The sequence below is a fragment of the Dunckerocampus dactyliophorus genome, chromosome 10 (genome assembly GCF_027744805.1).
Source record: "Dunckerocampus dactyliophorus isolate RoL2022-P2 chromosome 10, RoL_Ddac_1.1, whole genome shotgun sequence".
NCBI classification, from domain to species: Eukaryota; Metazoa; Chordata; class Actinopteri; order Syngnathiformes; family Syngnathidae; genus Dunckerocampus; species Dunckerocampus dactyliophorus.
This window is the reverse complement of record NC_072828.1, coordinates 9,767,359-9,785,000: the sequence shown is the minus strand read 5'-3', so window position 1 is coordinate 9,785,000 and position 17,642 is coordinate 9,767,359. Positions and strand designations below refer to the sequence as shown.

Below are 17,642 nucleotides of genomic sequence, written 5' to 3'. Positions count from 1 at the left end.
TAATGAGCTTAATCACAAAATAAACAACCAAAGCAAGACATGAGAGATAAGAAAAATAAGAAAATAGCCAATAAAAAAAAAGCCAATATCGGACATGTATAATATATTGTAATATGTATAATATATGTAATATTATATAATTATACATTTTGTTTTAAATGCTATATATAATATTACTTTTAATGTTATTTTAATATTTTTATATACAAGTTTTATATTTTTTATTATTATTTTATAATATTTGATATAATATCTACAACTATTCCACATTTAGATAAATATAATAAATATATACTTTAGATTACATTGTACATGTATTTTTAGATATTGAATTATTTTAGATATAAATATATTTTAAAAATATACATTAGAGGCACCACCTGTTATTTTTATTTTTTTATGACGGAGAGGGTGAAAAAGTATGCGTCCAATTGAGGTGTGATGTTTAATTAGTGTATTTATTGTGATACAGCTTCTATTAGAGTACAAATATTTTTATAACACATTTTTGTTACATACATTTAATGTTGTGGCTCCTCCCACATCATTTGGGTTTCAGGTCGCATTGTTAAGAGTTATGGTTCGAATCGTTTAGGGATTCAAACACACACACAAACACAAACACACACAAAGCACTGAGGCTTTTCCATCAGGCTAGCTGCCATGACCATGCATTATTGAGCAGGTCTTTACAGGTTATGCAATTACCGCCAGACACTGACAAGACTGACTGAGCCGAGACAGCAGAGTGTGTGTGCGTGCGCCTGTGTGCACGTGCAGACAAACTGATGTAAATAAATCAGGTGTAATGAGGTATTTCGCTGTCATGCAGAGATGTAAAACAATAGGACTGAGGTCTGCATTTGTCTGCAGCTTCTGTTGCACTCCAGTGAAACACTACCTGATGGCTCAGCAAGCTTCTGCTCCTGGAGGGCAACAGGTCGACACCGTTTGCTCCGTCAGGCCCCGCGGTGTGCCTTGCCCTTCTCATGTGTGCGCGCAGTGAGACGGAAAACTGAAAGGTAAGAGTTGTGTGTCTGACACACAACCTGTGACTGATGGACAGTGAGATCCCTAAAAAAACAGAAACAAAAAAACAAAAAAAAAACTCAGGGAGTATCTTTGAGAAGCATTTTTACAGTCGAGCCCTAAAAACAGAGCGGCCATGTCATAGAGAGGCTCTTTTGGCAGTAGATCCTTAACTGCTCACAGGTCACGTTGAGGATTTTATTCTGTAGATCCCAAAAAACAGCAGCCATATAACAGATCTTTGACTAGCGTTTTTTTCTGTAGATCAGTAGGTCCCAAAAAACAGCAAACATAGAAAGGAGCTTTGACTCTCCTATTTTTTCTAATATGTGGTTAAAAATAGCAAGGCACTCCTATCATATAGAGCAGGGGTCACCAACGTGGTGCCCGCGGGCACCAGGTAGCCCCCCACGACCACATGAGGTGCCCGCAAGCCTGCTTTTCATTCAGGTTTTCAGTTAATAATGTGAGAACACTAGAAAGAAAAGTATTCTGAAACATAAAATGTGAGTTGTGGATACCAGCATTTTGTGAATGTTTTGGTAAAACAAGCATATTTGATTTGTTTGGGTTGAAATAGGGTATGAAAATCATTTCTACAAAAATGAGTAGCTCGTGGCCATTTTCATTTTGTAAAAGTAGCTCTCGCAAGAATAAACGTTGGTGACCCCTGATATAGAGGATGTTTGACGAGCATTTTTTGCAGTAGGTCCTTAAAAACAGCAGAGATCATCAGACACATTGCGTGAGGATCCTTAGCTATAATTCTTTTCAGTAGATCCCAAAAAACAGCAGACATAAAGGATCTTTGAGTAGCCTACTTTTTCCAGTATGTTCTTAAAAACAGCAAGCGCTCCTGTTATTGTTTTTTTCATTTGGTACAATAAAGCGTGCATCGCTTCCCCTCCCATCCAGCAGGGGGCAGCCTCATATCAGACAGTGGTTCTATTGAACCTTGCTTGTCTCTTCATCTTCCACAACGCTCTTCTTCCTCCTATGACTCCTACCACTACTCCATCCCTCCCTGGCTGTCTGGCCGCAGACGCACGTCCAGCGTCGGCCGCATCAACGCCCGCCGGCGGGCAGAATTCGGACACGGCGAGGCCTGCTGGTGGTGGTGGTTGGTGACAGGGCATGAGTCATAGTGATCCTGTTGGTGCATGTGTCTGCCAAGGAGTGAGACAACACGAGTGATTGATGCACTCGGGGCATGGACATTGTGTTTGACTTTGTGTCTGAATGCAGCACACCCGACTCTTCACGTCTGAGTCACTGAGCTTACATAGCCAACCACGCAGGAAAAGAGTCTCTTTTGCAGCAGGCAAGATCTCTTCAGCTTACTTCTATGCATCCATGTTATTGTTTTCCAAACCAGTGGAAACAGGCTGTGTGCAATATGCAAGCTAGGAAATGCAAAGACACAGCATTGGTTAATAGTTTCCTGTATTTTCCCCTTATTTTAAGATCCAGAAATGCTTCTGCCGGAGCAGATTTTGGTCCGCTCAGCAACACTTGGACAGCGTTGGTGTAACATATCGCACAGCCGGTAAAGTCAGGTCTTCAAAATAAAAGAAACACGGCAGTCAAATAACATCCTTGCACAGTAGATCTGGTCTTTGCCCAGCACCCCCTACCACTTTGCAAAAAATGTCCTGCCAGTTTGCCTGGTATGCCGTCCCGGCCATCCGCCCGAGAAGTTACGCCGGTGACCCACCACCTGTCCTCCCGCCACCCACCCTTTGTGACTCTGGACTTTGGGACGTCTGGGAGCCGTCCTGAGAGGGGGGGGGGGTACTATCACGCTCTGTCTTTTAGCCTGCGTGACAGTTTGTTTATTTTCACCTATAAGTCTTAGTTCCAGTGTCATCCTCTTATTTTGCATTACTTCTGTTTTTGCCCTGCTCTGTTTTATCCCTCACTTTCCGTATTACACGCACCTGCCGCTAATTTCAGTTTCTCTTTATTTTGTTCAGCTGGTGGCATCTCCCGTTGTCGGAGCATTGTACATGTAATGTATTGCAAGTCTTGCATGTTTACCATGGTTCTGTTTCCTGATCCCTTTTTCTGCTCTGCAATCTTCATTTCAGACTTTTACCTGCACTCAAGTTCCATCTCTGCATCTTGAGGTCGTCGCCACAACACTAACATGCCCCGCCGTGACAATACCTTCTGTTTTATGCTACTGATTTGGCAATTTTATGGGGTTACTTTAAGGAAGAGTTTGCATTTTTTCCACCTTTATTTCTTGCAGCGCTGTTTTGTATAAGCAGCACCGACACAGAACCGGACAAACTTCACATTTTCACATTCTGTGGTTGTAACAAAGCCGAAACAGAGGAGGTGGGATGGTGCTTATGTGTAAGGCGCTGGCGCTGCTGTGTGAAAGTGCAGTTGCAGCATTATTCTACCTTCACTGCAAAGCTGGATAAATGCCAAATCTTCTGTTTTTACGCTTTGTAATACTGCAATTTTGCGGTATCACTGTGTGAAAGAGCAATTTCTGACCTGATAAATGGATTCCTAGAAAGACACGCTCCCATTATTTTTGTCCATATAGATAAGGTCAGTTAACTTGCAGACACATCTGTATCAAATTAATGGATGGAATAAAGTTACAAAAAAAAAACAAACTTGGTTGACCACAAAACAAAACATGCACACAGACACACGCACAATTACGCCACTAGCTATAAACCTAATCAGTGTAACTGAGGGATGATCTTGGCCTTTGCTGTAATTACATTAGAGTGATGGAGGTGGACATGTTCTGGGAAAAAGGACCTGCGGGAAAGGTCTAAGTGAGGCAAGATGGCCCGAGAAGTTATGACCATATTGAGTGGAAGGAGGTGGGCGGAGTTATAGCAGGAAACCAACCTGCTTTTTTCAGAATAAACACCTCATACCATATATGCCACATGTGTCAAACTCAAGGCCCGGGGGCCAGATGTGACCCGCCACATCATTTTATGTGTCCCACAAAAGCCTGGGATTAATGTGTGTCAATAATGCACTTCATTTTTCCCTTTAAAATGTATTTTCTCTTTCATTTTGACGAACAAAATTGTACTGCGTGCAGTTTTTCTAAACTTTCACGTTATCTGATCAGATATTCCAAGCATTTTTTGTTATCAAAAATAAATCCCGGAATGTCTGCTAGTCACATTGACATTTGCACTTCACTTCTCAATTCAAAGCAAGTTATGCATCACTTTGGTAGTAAAAATATAATAATCAAATGCACGGGCAATCGTGTAATAATATCAGGAGGTTCTATTTCTATTCATATATATTATTTATTTATATTCATCATATTTACAAGTGGCCCTATGAAGGCAGCCGTAACTGCGATGTGGCCCTCAATGAAAACGAGTTTGACGCCCCTGATATATGATAAGTTGGGGCAGTGCAACCACTGCACGCAGCAGTTGGCACTATGGTGGACAAATCTTGTTATTACATTTTCTTGGCGTTCCTCTTCATGTAGAAATGAGACTGACTTTTCTCATTTCTAATTCTAATCTAATTTCTTAGATCATACCGACTCTCCCCGTCCTTCCTCGCCATGGAAACAGGGTCGCGAGCACGGCTGGGTTTTTTAAATTTCCGCTTGAAGTGATCGTGCCTACTGACAAGTGGTCATTTCCTCAGTGTGTGTCTGCCGGACTTCCTGTTCCCACTTACATTCCCTGTCCTTTCTCTGCTGTTTGAGTTGGTGTATACCAGGGGCGTCCAAACTTTTTCCACCGAGGGCCACAAACTGAAAAATAAAAGGATGCAAGGGCCACTTTGATGTTTTGTAAACCAAGACATGTAGATATGCTAAGAAGTGACATATATTTCATCTCAGCATTGTGATGTAGGTGGAAAAGCGTATTATTAGTATGAACTTCAGCCTTTGCTCCCATTTTTGTGTTTTTTTTCTTCAATATTTCAACTTTCTTCTTAAATAATCCTCCTAAATTTTCGTTTTGTAAAATTATGACTTTCTTCCCACAATATTTTTACTTTATTCCAATTAGGGATGTCCCGATCCACATTTTTTGACTTCCGAACCGATCCGATTTTTTGATAGTCTTGCCGAGCCCATCCGAACAAATCATTTTTAGTTTGTTTTTAAAAAAACAAAAAACAAAAAAGCTTTTGTTACAAACATAAATTTGTGGAATTGAATATGGTTATGAAAATAGCGCTTCAAAGCATTCAAAATAATGCACCCAACGTATTGCTGAACTGACTTTTTTATGACACAACATGACCAACAATATTGTTTGGCTTTTGTAACAAAACCCTGAGTCAGGTCCCTAATCCAATAAAAGTCCATCCAATAAGACAAAATTGGAAAAAATGGGCGTGCAAAATACTTTTAGGGTAGGACTAATCATTTGACAAGATTATAGATCAACTCGTGGTGTGATTTACAATATATGACGTTTTTTAATGAAAAATGAAATCTGTGTGTGTGCTATTTGGGGTTGCGAATAAAATGCAAAAATCCTTACATTCATTGATGCAATACATCATTGGGCCATTTTGTCCCGTAATTGAAAAATGGATGTAGCTTAGCTAACTTTTCTAATGGGATGTCAGCCTCAGCACATATTGCCACAAAACAAAATGTTCAACAAACTGTAATGCCCGTGCTTGTGATTAAGGAAGATTTAGTCACAGATGTAATTCCAATTCGTGTTATTAATGGAAGATATATTAATGACTTATTTTGTTTACACAATTAGACAAATGTGATAAAGAGCGCTCTTATTTTGAAGGCTGGAACGAGTTGTGTTGAGAATGGCAAATGACAGTTGATACGGGCTGGGTGCAAGAATAAACGTGGCTCTCGTCTTTTTTCACTCTGAACCTGCACAATGTAAAATGGTCCTTACATTAAAGCAGTAAAACACAACACAGTGAAAATATACTCATCCAGCCTGAGCCGCGCACACACGCACACACACACATGCACACGCACACACACACAGCTAAACTAAGCAAACCCTGCTAGCTTCCATATACGCTCCGTAACAGAGTAGTTTCCAAGGTTTTTCCCTGTGGTTTCGACATGTTTAGTCGTGTTTGTGCAGTCCCTATTATAAGCAACCAGCGGTTAGAGCGGCACTTCCCGTGCGAGCTCCCTACACCAAGAAGGCACAGTGAGAGGGAGCCACCGCTGTAGCTACGGAGCCGAACATCCAACGCCCAACGTGAAACTTCGCCACGGTACACCGCGGACATGTCTGCATGGCGGTGTTGCGCTTTGTTCTTCTCACGGGTGGCGCGAGTCGAGTGGCAACCAGCTTTGAGGCGCATTACTGCACCTACCATGTTGGAGTGTGGCTCAGAGTTACGAACGTGATACGGCAACCGGATCGGCCTGATCTCTTGGCGGAAGCCGGTGTTATCCGATCTTCATAAATACAGTAGATCGGCAGCCGATCCCGATCCTTAAGATCGGATCGGGACATCCCTAATTACAATAATATTATAACTTTTTCCCCAACCTAATTTTCCCAAATTTTATTTGGTGTTTCTCATACTATTACGACATAATATTACAACTTTTTTTCTTTTTAAGTGCAACTCTATGCCACTAAAATCATGAATCATTTTTCCTCACAATATGCCTTTTTTCTTTTAATATTTTCACTTTATTCTTGTACAATTAGATGTTTTTTTTCCAACTATTTCAACTTTCTTCCTGTACATTTTTTTTCTCATAAATATGACTTTATTTTCGTAAGGTTAGAACTTTTCCCGCGACCAAATTTTCCAGAAATTACAGCTATTTTGTGTTGCTCCTTTTCAGACATGTTGAATTGTGTACCCGTGTGATGTTCCTTCGTGTAACTTGAAACAAATGAACATACCATACCAGTAATACAAGAAGAAAATTCACAAGAATAAAGTTGAAATAGTTGGAAAAAAAAAAAACAGACATGGAAAAAAAACCTGCTGTAATTTTATGAGAATAAAGTCAAAATATTAGAGAAAAATGTTCGTAAATTTACAAGCATAAACTCTTAATATTATGAGGAAAATAATGTGATCTTAATAGCACAGAGTAGCAGAAATGGGGAAGAAAAAGCAAAGACTGAAGTTGATCCTAATAATAGTCTTTTTTCACCTATATTACAAAGCGGGGATGCAGTTTTTTATTGAAATATATAAAACGTCTTAGCATATGCAAAATATCAAAGTGGCCCTTGCATCCTTTCATTTTTCAGTATGTGTTTGATTATGAATAACAATAATAATGCAGCATTGATAAATATTGCATACATAATGTCGTGATAGTGACTTTAGGCTTTAATTAGTGGTCCTTTGCGGGATTTGTGCGCAGCGTTGATGCTTCCTAAGCACATTTTATGCCTCCGAGGGTCACACAGAGGTTGCCGACCTTTCCCTCTGTCATTTTAGCTAATGAAGCAACCTAATGCTGATGAATGAATGCAATGGTTACGTCATTAGCAGGGAAGGAAAGTATGGCGTATATTTCACCACCTCCTTCACAGATAAGTGAGTTTAATGTTTCTATAAATACTCATTTTCACTATTAGGATGGGTGGCACACATAATCACATTTATGAAGAAACAACGATGCCCGCTGTGAAAGGTCAAGCCTTTAAGCTGAAAGCATTTTTCAAGGTGACAGAGGCTGGATGTGTTTAGCACAGCTCTGCTAATGTCGTACACATGTGGACGGTACAAATGGCATTTTTTAGTGCCGTGCACAAAAAAATCCCATATTCATCCATCATATAGCTCCATATATGATCCTAAATGATTCATGCACACATTCGTAGGCAGGCCAGGGTAAGCGACATAATGAATTAGTCATGACTGCCATGTGAAGTGGAGCTGACAGGAAAAAAATTGCAGCCTGTTGAGTTGTGCTGCTGATATCCATCTCTTGTACTGATGTGTCAGGAACGGACGAACCAAATGGAGCCTGGAGAAAGACTTTTCTATTTGATGGGAGGAATGGCCTGTCTCCCCCCTCTCTGTCAACGGTTTGCTGTCTTAATGTCCCAATTTAATCATTATTTATTATGCAAAAGTGACTTTTTAATGCTGTTGTAGACGTAATGTGTGTCTCTAGAGCAGGGGTGTCCAAACCTTTTCCAGTGAGGGCCACATAGTGAAAAATGAAAGGATGCAAGGGCCACTGTGATATTGTGTAAAGAAAGCAACACATGTAGACATTCTAAGAAGTTATATGCTGTATATTTTAAGAAAAACTGCATCTCAGCTTTGTGCTACAGGTGAAAAAGCCGATTATTGGTATCAACGTCGTCGTTTGCTCTTTTTTCCCTGTTTTTGCTGTTGTTGTTTTTTTATGTTCCAAATATTTCAACTTTCTCCTTAGATCTTCGTATATTTTCTTCTCGTAATTTTATGACTTTACTACCATCATATTTTGACTTTGTTCCTATAATATTATAACTTTTCTACAACCTAGTTTGCAAAAAATGGCAACTTTATTTTGTTTTGTTGGTTTTCCAAAATATCATGACTTAAAAAAAGTTTTTTCTTTAATATTTCAGCTATATGCTACTAAGATGACATTATTTTTTCCTGTCGTATTACAAGTTTATTCTCGTTTGAATACAACTTTTTCTCTTAATATTTTGACTTTATACTCGTAAAACTACAACTGTGTTTTCCATTTCTATCATTTTTTTCTCGTAGTTATAACTTTATTCCCATAACATTTCGACTTTATTCTTGTAACATTATAACTTTTGTTACAACCCAATTGTCCAAAAATTATTTATTTTAATCATTGATTTGTTCATTTTTCATAATATTATGACTTTAAAAAAAACAAACATATTTTTTCTTTAATATTTCAACTTTATTCTTATTATTTTTCCTTATAATATTACTACATTACTCTTGTAAAATTATGACTTTTTCTCATTAGATTACAACTTTTTTCTCTGAATATTTTGACTTTATTCTTGTAAAATTACTGCTGATTATTCAATTTTTGCTATTGTTTTTTTTGTTTTGTTTTTAGTTTTCCTGTTAAATGATATTTTTAGACTGTGCCGCGGGCCAATAATAAAACCGCCGTGGGCTGCAAATGGACCCCGACCACACTTTGGACATCCCTGTCATGGAGCCTGTTTGTGAGCACCGAAGGTGGGAAAAATCTTGAAATTGTGTCTTTTTTTGTCGCCATGAAAGAAAACCCTCCTTCCTCATGGACATGCGCTAACTGGATGAACCCGGCCCGTGTATACACCCACCACTTCATGGAGGGCAGGCTTCGCTACACATCAGAAAATGCAGCTATGCCAACTATTAATCAGTCGGCTACAGACGTGGGAGCTTCAATCATTTTGTTTGTCGTCATTGAATACGCTAGCCTAGCATGACCTTGCTCTTACAATGTGAGTGTAATGTTAGCATTGTCGCTGACACAGCTATGTTAGTGTTGCTAACCTTTGCGTCCTCCTGTACCACTCCTTTATGTTATTTATTCATTAATTACACATTTTTATTACTAATTCATTATTTTTTGGGCCCCCTGGCAGTTACAGGACCTTGGAATTGTCCTGACTTTTCCCCTTTACACGCCACCCCCGGCCAATAGCACTCAACATAAATAACCTGAAAAATGTATAATTAATCCATGTGATCGATATCGGCCGATTTCAGTCTTGGATGATCGGTATCAGAATCGGCAGCATAAAACCCTGATTGGAGCATCCTTAGTGATGTATGGCATCTATTATGTTGGACAAGTGCAGAGCTACAGCGTATTGAAGTAAAAAGTGGATAAAGTGCACCAACAATACAGCTCATTAGCATTAAAGCTACACACACACAGTAGTGTGTTCCCAACAGGGCTTTTAAAGTGTCTAAATTCCTGCATCAAGGCTAGATTTTAGACACCACTCTTCCAATATACTGTTGTGGGACTGTTGTGGGATTTAAAATAGGGATTTAAAATAGTTAAATAATAACCATAATACGGGACCTTTAAGTTCTCTATGTGGGCCTATGGTCCTAAACCTGCAACCTACGGAAAGTGTCAAGATATAAATGTTAGCTTCCATATATATTTAATAAGACAATGGGGATGATAGAAGATGTGGCAATCAGTATCCTTCAGAGACCACCAGTGTTCTGACACACAGCCTCAATTAAAAATGTAAATATGGAGCGGGAAAAAGTTAATAAACTGTGGCGCCCACAATTCAATCTGAATACATAATGTAGTCAAGACACCGCTGGGGGGACAGAAGGAGGAGAAATTAGCCAGTGGAGCATATGAGATGAGGTCTGTTAAAATCTGTGTGCGGTTGTGTGTGTGTGTGTGTTTTACAGGACAGGCTGCTGCTTTCAGGCCAAATTATTATTATTAAATACTTTGTTCCATTGTTAAAGAATCACACGCAGTCACGCACATACAAAAAAAAACGTAACATACTTGTGTTACTCTAATGAAGACAGGTCCAAAAGAGTGCATGTACGTTCCCAAGCTCCCAAGGTGCTTCTGCAATAAGTGCAAGTGGTGCAGTACCCTGTCAGATCCAGTAGATGGCGCCTGAGTGAAAAAAACATGTTTGCTACCAGTGATTCAAATGCAAAATGAATAAACAAGCTGATAGTCCTTATTGCGATTTTTTGACAAGACTGATCGGCAACTCTCCCTGCCCTTCTTCTATTCTGAAGCATTAAGCTGAGCATTACTGCGCCCCATGAATTCTGCAGATTGACTCAAATACAATTTGATGGTACATTAACCCGACAACAACCTTGCAAAAACAGGAAAGATGTTTGATTTATTTATTTAGATGGCACAAAAACAATATTGATCCACACTAATGACTGTAATATGCATGCTGGGCCACTAGTTGGCGATGTCGCCTGTGTATATATAATGTGAATGGAGTATTTGAAGTTTTCATAAATAAATAAATCATGCAACTACGATTTCTTACTAATGACAGGCTCTTCCTAAAGGTGTTTACATTAAATGATACATTATATGGATATTATGTTGATAAATACATACATTGTTTTATTTAGTGAAGATTTAAGTATGTTATTGGTTGTATTTTTTAAATAAATCAGTAAGAGCACTCAGAGAGAGATATTGTGTGTGTGTGTGAGAGAGAGAGAGAGAGCGAGAGACACACACATTTTTATTATTATGCTATTACTGTTGTATTTATAGGAGCCAAAACAAAGATTTAACAAACAGTAAGAAGTCAGTAAAAGCATGAGAGAGCAAGATAGAGAGAGAGAGAGAGAGAGAGAGTGTGTATGTGTGTGTGTGTGTGTCACAGAGAGAGAATCGGGTTTCCCTTGTTTGGAGTTTAGACGTTCTCATCCGCTGATCGTCTGCCCCCCAAGGGCGACACCTGGTGACATCAGCACCACGAGTGACACAATTATCCTGTCGCGCACGCCGCTACCGTGCATGGCTCTGTTCATCACATGCACACGCGTGGAGAGCCAGCGAGCGAGGCAGCATCAGTAGCGTGCGGAGCGCAGCGCAGAGAAGGACGCGTTTGCAGCTGCATCTCTCGGAGAGAAGCGTGGAGGAGGAAGGGGAGCACCAGGACAGCTTGTTCATCCATTTAGAAGGTCAGCAGGGATTGGAGGTGCAGGTCAGTCGTGTTGGCACCATGCACTCCGCGGGGGACAACTAACTCCCAAAGATGAGTCACCAACGGAGTCATCCAGTGGCTCAGCACCTCAGCTGGGACCGCTAAACTGCTTTTGCCTACCTGGGTCACCCGTCTGGCTCTTCCAGCAAGGAGTCTTCATCTGGATAGCGAGAGCCTGCAGCCACACAGCGCCGCTCCCCGGGCCCATGCAGGATGACCAGAGAGGGAGCCCCGGTCCAGCACGGCCCGAGTGCATGACACTCCGGGCGGCCCCGTCATGCGTCTCTCGTGCGAGCGCGGCACCCACTCCCTGCGACTTCTCTTCCTCTTCATCTTCGTGATGGGGGCGGCCCCCTCGCCGGCTTTGACCGCTGGCTGCCCTGACAGGTGCGTGTGCGACGACCAGCTGGTGGTCCAGTGCGCCGGACAGGATCTGGTCCTGTTCCCTAGCGACCTGCCCCTGGCCACCCGGCAGCTCATCATCTCCAACAATCGCATCGGAGATCTGCCGGCGCTGCAGCTCAACTACTTGTCGGATTTGGTTTACCTGGATTGCAGCAACAACTCCCTCACCGAAATCTCAGAGTCCACCTTCGGGAACTTGCGCAAACTCGCCTACTTGGACTTGTCCTTCAACACCCTGCTGCAGATTGAGGACCGGACTTTCGGGCCGCTGGCATCCCTCGTCATGCTGCGGCTGACAGATAACCCCGGTCTCGGGGAGATCCACCCGGATGCCTTCTCGGAGAACACGGCTTTGCAGGTTCTGGACGTGAGCCGGAACAACCTGACGGTCCTCAACATCAGCGGTCTGATCAGTCTGCCGGCTCTGAGGTCCCTGGGCCTCAGCGGGAACCCGTGGAAGTGCGACTGTGACACGGAGGACCTCTGCCTTTGGGTCCAGATAGAGGGCTTCAAATTCCAAGGTGAGGGGAGATGAAGGAAGAAGTGTTAAGTCACAACTCTGAGACAGAAGAAGCAGGGTTCTTGCTGCAGCTTCCATCTAGGGCTAAGGTAACTGTCCAGCTATGTACCCAAGATGCCAAAGTCAAGGGTCCAAACTTTGCCAAAGACACACCAAGGTCTCCACCTTGCTTGTTGTCACATCAGCTCATTAAGATGATGCGATTGCGTCGCTGGGTGCTCTCCTCAGTTTAATCTCAGATAGTGGGCCACTTATCGCACCATTCACTGCTCCTTTCATGTTAACGCCGGGAGTCCGTCACGCCACACTCCTTCCCGCACACACCCTCCCGCTCTCCAATCCGATGCACAGCTAATGGTTTGACCTCGGAGTCAGAGCAATCTGGAGATTTGGCTTCCGTGCTCCTCTCGGCCGCTCCAAACTGCCCTTCAGGGCACCTCCATTTGCCAGAGACGACACATGTAAAAATCCGTGGCCGGACAGTGTTTGTGAATATAAGTCAATGTTTATGTGCGAGGTCAAGTGAGTGCTTATACCCTCTTGATCATCTGTCTCTTTCCTGAAGGCGGATCATGCTGGGAATTGTGTCGTTTTCTACCTCTTCCTGCATCAGTGGCTCAATGTCCAGATATTAGAGTGACGCGCTCGACGAAATCAGCACCCATTGAGGACAATGTATTTTAAGACACTCACTCCACTTTACTTAAGTGTGTGTAATCTCAGGTTCAAAGGAGACGCTTTAGTGGTCTACAGAGGCAGGATTAAGAAGCTCTTGAAAAGTTCCTTTCACACTTTTTAACAAATCAATCACACATCATCAATTGGTCAAGTCTACGTCCTCATTTGTGGCACCCCCAGTGGGTTGTGGTCAAAATTCTTTGTAAGACATGCTAGCATATCCTTAAAGACGTATCAATTAAAGACATTTATAATCATTAGACGAACGGTCAATGACTTGTGGACAATTAGTTGCTAAGTCCCGTCTGTGCCCCTGCAAAGACATTTTGCTTGATGGGGGCCATGTTTTTCAACCAATCTTGCTGAAATTTTACACAAATGTGCCAGTTCCCTATAAGATGTGTACCAACCGTTATTACAGTACACACATGTTTGTTTTTTACATAAGGACGTTTTTTACACAAGACTAAAATCTCAAACAAATCATGCGGGTGCGCAGGTTCATTATTTTGCCATCTCGTGGCATTTCATTGTTATGCCTGTCACTACATGGCACTGGCATGGACAGACGAAGAAAGATACATTATTTGTAGGAAATATTCATTTACTACTGTACCGTGACACGGTGGTTTGGAATCATTGTCCTAACGTGTACCAAATTTTGTAATGAAGCCACAAAACAGCCAAAAGTTACAGTGGGTGTTTTGTGGAGCTGCGTGAGAAATTTCAAGTCAGTCTGACTTATCAGGTGTGTTGTATTTGCCAGAAAAATAATAGCACATTTTCACTCTTTTGTGTGCTTCAGAAGTAGAGGAGTACACAATGTGGTGTACTAATTTTTTCACACCGCTGTAAAGTAATCCCTCATTTATTGCGGTTAATTGGCTCCAAACTGGACCGTGATGAGTAAATTTCCGCAACGTATTTCATATTTATAAGTGAAATATGAAATATTTTCCTAGCTAGAGCATAGAAAACCTGTTAACAACCTTCTAAATACTGTTTTCAACCAACCAGCCCTCTAGACATGAAATAACACACCTTTACACTCGTATTACCCAATACAGTGATACGGACAGGAAGTGACGTCGGGGGTTCAAAGTTGAGTTTTAGTTTTGAATTACGGCCACAACAGTAGCCCGAGTTAGGGATTATTGCGCCTGTTGTGAGATAATTCAAGCCTGCAATAAAAGCCTGTTTTTCTGGAGACCAAGTCTGGTGTCTCACCGAACATGACAGTAACATCGCTGACACCTAGTGACCAGTGTAGAACTACATATTATCACAACATCTTGAATACGTCTTCTGAATGCTGTATATTTGTATTTTAGTTAATTTAGCCATTTTTAATGCCTGAAAATGCTTCATCTATATAAAAAATGTGTCAAATTTGCTTAACTATATATTTTTCACTTATAATAAACCATATTCAACCACAAAACAGCATAATTTATTAGTTACAATCCTCCCTTGCTCCATCGCAGTTTGAACCTCACGCCCTCACTCTATTGTGGTTTAAAAAAAAAAATGGCAAAATGAACGAAAATAAAAATATAAAGCATTCAGAAGGCGTGATATGAAGTGTAATACAGTATCTGTGACTTGTGTGCGCCTTTAAGAAGCGGCGCCTGGGAAGTGACATTTGTGACGTCAGATGGCTAGAGTTGACTGTTAGCTGAGTGCTGGCAGCAGGTTAGCGGTGTAGAGAGTGGCCGACAACAGCTCCTGTGTGAATATGAATATTGTGAATGAATATTCATTGCATGTGTTCTCTGCTTGTTAATAAAGCGACTTACTGTAAGTGCAATGGGGGTCTCTCCTCAACCACAAACAGCGGCAGTAGAGTAGCATTCTACACTGGTCTGTCAGGTGTCAGTAACGTGATATTGATGAGACAATAGCCACCGCAGGAGCTGTCAATGCTAACGTGTAAATCTATCTTATCTTATTTATGTTTAGATGTTTTTTAATACAAGTGCAAAGGTGACTATAGGGGTGCTATTTCATGTCTACAGTTCTAATAATAGTTGTTCTAATAATGGGAAAAACTGTATTTCATATGCTCTAATTACAAAAATATTCAATTTTTTAATATTTAATCCTACTTTGCAGAAATTCACTTATCATGGTCGGAGGTGGAACCAATTAACTGCGATAAACGAGGGACGATTGTAATTTATTTTTGAAAAATGTGTTTTTAAAACTAGTAATAGCATGGGTTTACAGTACAGCCTTACGCTGTGTGTGGCGTGATGAGGTTCAACAGAGTGAAAGGGGTCAAGGGAGCATGAAGTGGTCCTGAATGCTCAATACTCCCCCCCACAATCCTCCATTTAAAAAAAACACACCCACTCTTAACTGGAGGGCAGTGAGTCTAATGTACAGAGATTGCAGCTATCGTTATCTCTCAGGGCGAATATGAATCAGGTGCAGGCAAGCGTGTCTTTGTAAGCACCAGCTACGCTAACTCACTCACTCACTCAGAAGGAAGGGCTGGGTGCTGGTGGCGGGTGGGGGAGCTGATATCACGATAATGGCGGTCGATTCTCAGGAGAAAAATCCACTTTGCTGTGGAGCTGTGATTGTTTGCGATGCGTTCAAGATCCTGATTTTACGTAGTATTTTTAGTGGTCACTTATGCACCCTTTCCACTCCATACAGGGAGCTAAGTGGCAAAATTGGCAAAATCAGGCAGTGGAGCCCGTTTATGTTGACACTGACTTGCGTTGACATGATAAAATAATCGAAACTGAATCTAGCCATTGCTCGCACATGGGATGTGACTTTTGCCGGCAACATCAGCAGAATGGTCTTTATTGTAGCATCTGAGGCTACACGGCCAGAACTGATAAAAAATAAACATGCATGTAAACATTAGGTTACCCTGTTGCTGTGCCTTAGAGGAGGTACAGTCTCAGTCTCAGTCTCCTCTTGAATGAATTGGACCGCTCTGCAGTATTATTACTACACAGTCTCCACTTTGCTGCAGCGCTGTTTCCTTGCTGCCCACAGTCTCCTCTGGAACGAAATGAACCTAAAATGAGTAAATACAGGAAACGCTGACTCTCCTCTACTGCTATTGGTTGTTAGCGATACTTTAAATGCAGCACGGTTTCTCGTTTCAAAGTAGAACACAGTGAGTGGAAGTATGAGTATGGTTGAACCAAGCTGCTAGTTTTTAATTGCCATGCTAGTGACATTGTCACGCTAGTCACTAGCTACAATGCTTTAGCTACATGCTATTTACGTTGTGTTGGTGCCATATTATACAATAGAACCTTGGTTTTCAGAATGAATTTGATCAAAAAGGTTAGACGAAAACCGAAACATTCCAAAAAGACTCACGCAGAAGACAATATAGTATGTGTGTCAGTCAGTGTGTGCTGCGTGTGTGTTAATTGCATTAAACTGTTTCATCAAATTAATCACACAAATTAATTCATCTGGAATTAACGCATTCATTTTGACAGCCTACTTTATAATGTCCTAATTGGTAAAGGTGCCATTTTCCTCTCCATAACCAACACCCAAAAATATTAATAAAAATAAATTTTATACACAATAATTGGTATGGATGGACGTTATTGTTCACGGGGACTCTCCGTATATCCTGGCAAGATCAAATTCAATAGTGTTTCTCACATTCTTTTTCAAAGTGCTAGCACTCGCAACTTTCTTTGGCCCCATTGCAGGTTATTTAACCCACTCAATAAAAAATGCACCTGTGCTTTGCATGGGCACTCAATTTCGCAAATCGACGATACAGGGCCAACTAGTTTTTACGAGCAATATTGTGCAAAAACTGAGACAGTGTGCGAAACCTGATGCAAAATTTTGGACGAACACTGAATCATACAAGAAACGAGGTTTGACTGTACTGACCAGCCTGTTTGAGTGTTGGAGTTAATTCCATATCTGCTTGTATGGTTATCGTCACACTTGTTACACTTTTAGTTTTGTTTGACGTTTGAACTCCAAATTGGACCACTTTTGGGCCGCGTGACTTTGGAAGTTCCACTGTATTCTTCTAAAAATCTTCAAGTCTGCCTATAAGGACTGGTTTGTTATCAGTCATGTATTCACAAACAAAACCAATGCTAACTTATGGTGGGTGTTGCCAATGTTTTTTGTTTACTGGAATGTTCAAACTTATTGAAGAGTTTCCATGAAGTGTCTACATTGGTTTGTCTGCCCTCCAGTGTTGTAATGTAAATTAATCCGCTAAGAGCCCTAAAGAAGAAAGAAGTCTGGAGTTTTTGTGGACGTCAGATAGACTTTTCAGTCAGGGACAAACAAGATGAAGACTAATGAGACACATGTTCTGCATGTGCCAGTCAAATTCATTCATGCCAGTTCAATAAAGGTGGAGGCACACATTCATTATTCAT

General features: G+C 41.1%; 1 protein-coding gene across 1 annotated transcript in view; it reads left to right on the top strand.

Annotated features, from left to right (window-relative positions):
- The first annotated feature begins 11,385 nt into the window (after positions 1-11,385).
- The window catches only part of LOC129189135 (leucine-rich repeat-containing protein 52-like), a 29,415-nt gene continuing 23,158 nt past the window's right edge, over positions 11,386-17,642 (top strand). The window contains exon 1 of the mRNA XM_054790507.1: positions 11,386-12,577. Coding sequence (XP_054646482.1) covers positions 11,929-12,577 — 649 coding nt within the window. The 5' untranslated portion in view covers positions 11,386-11,928. The remainder of the gene's footprint in view (positions 12,578-17,642) is intronic.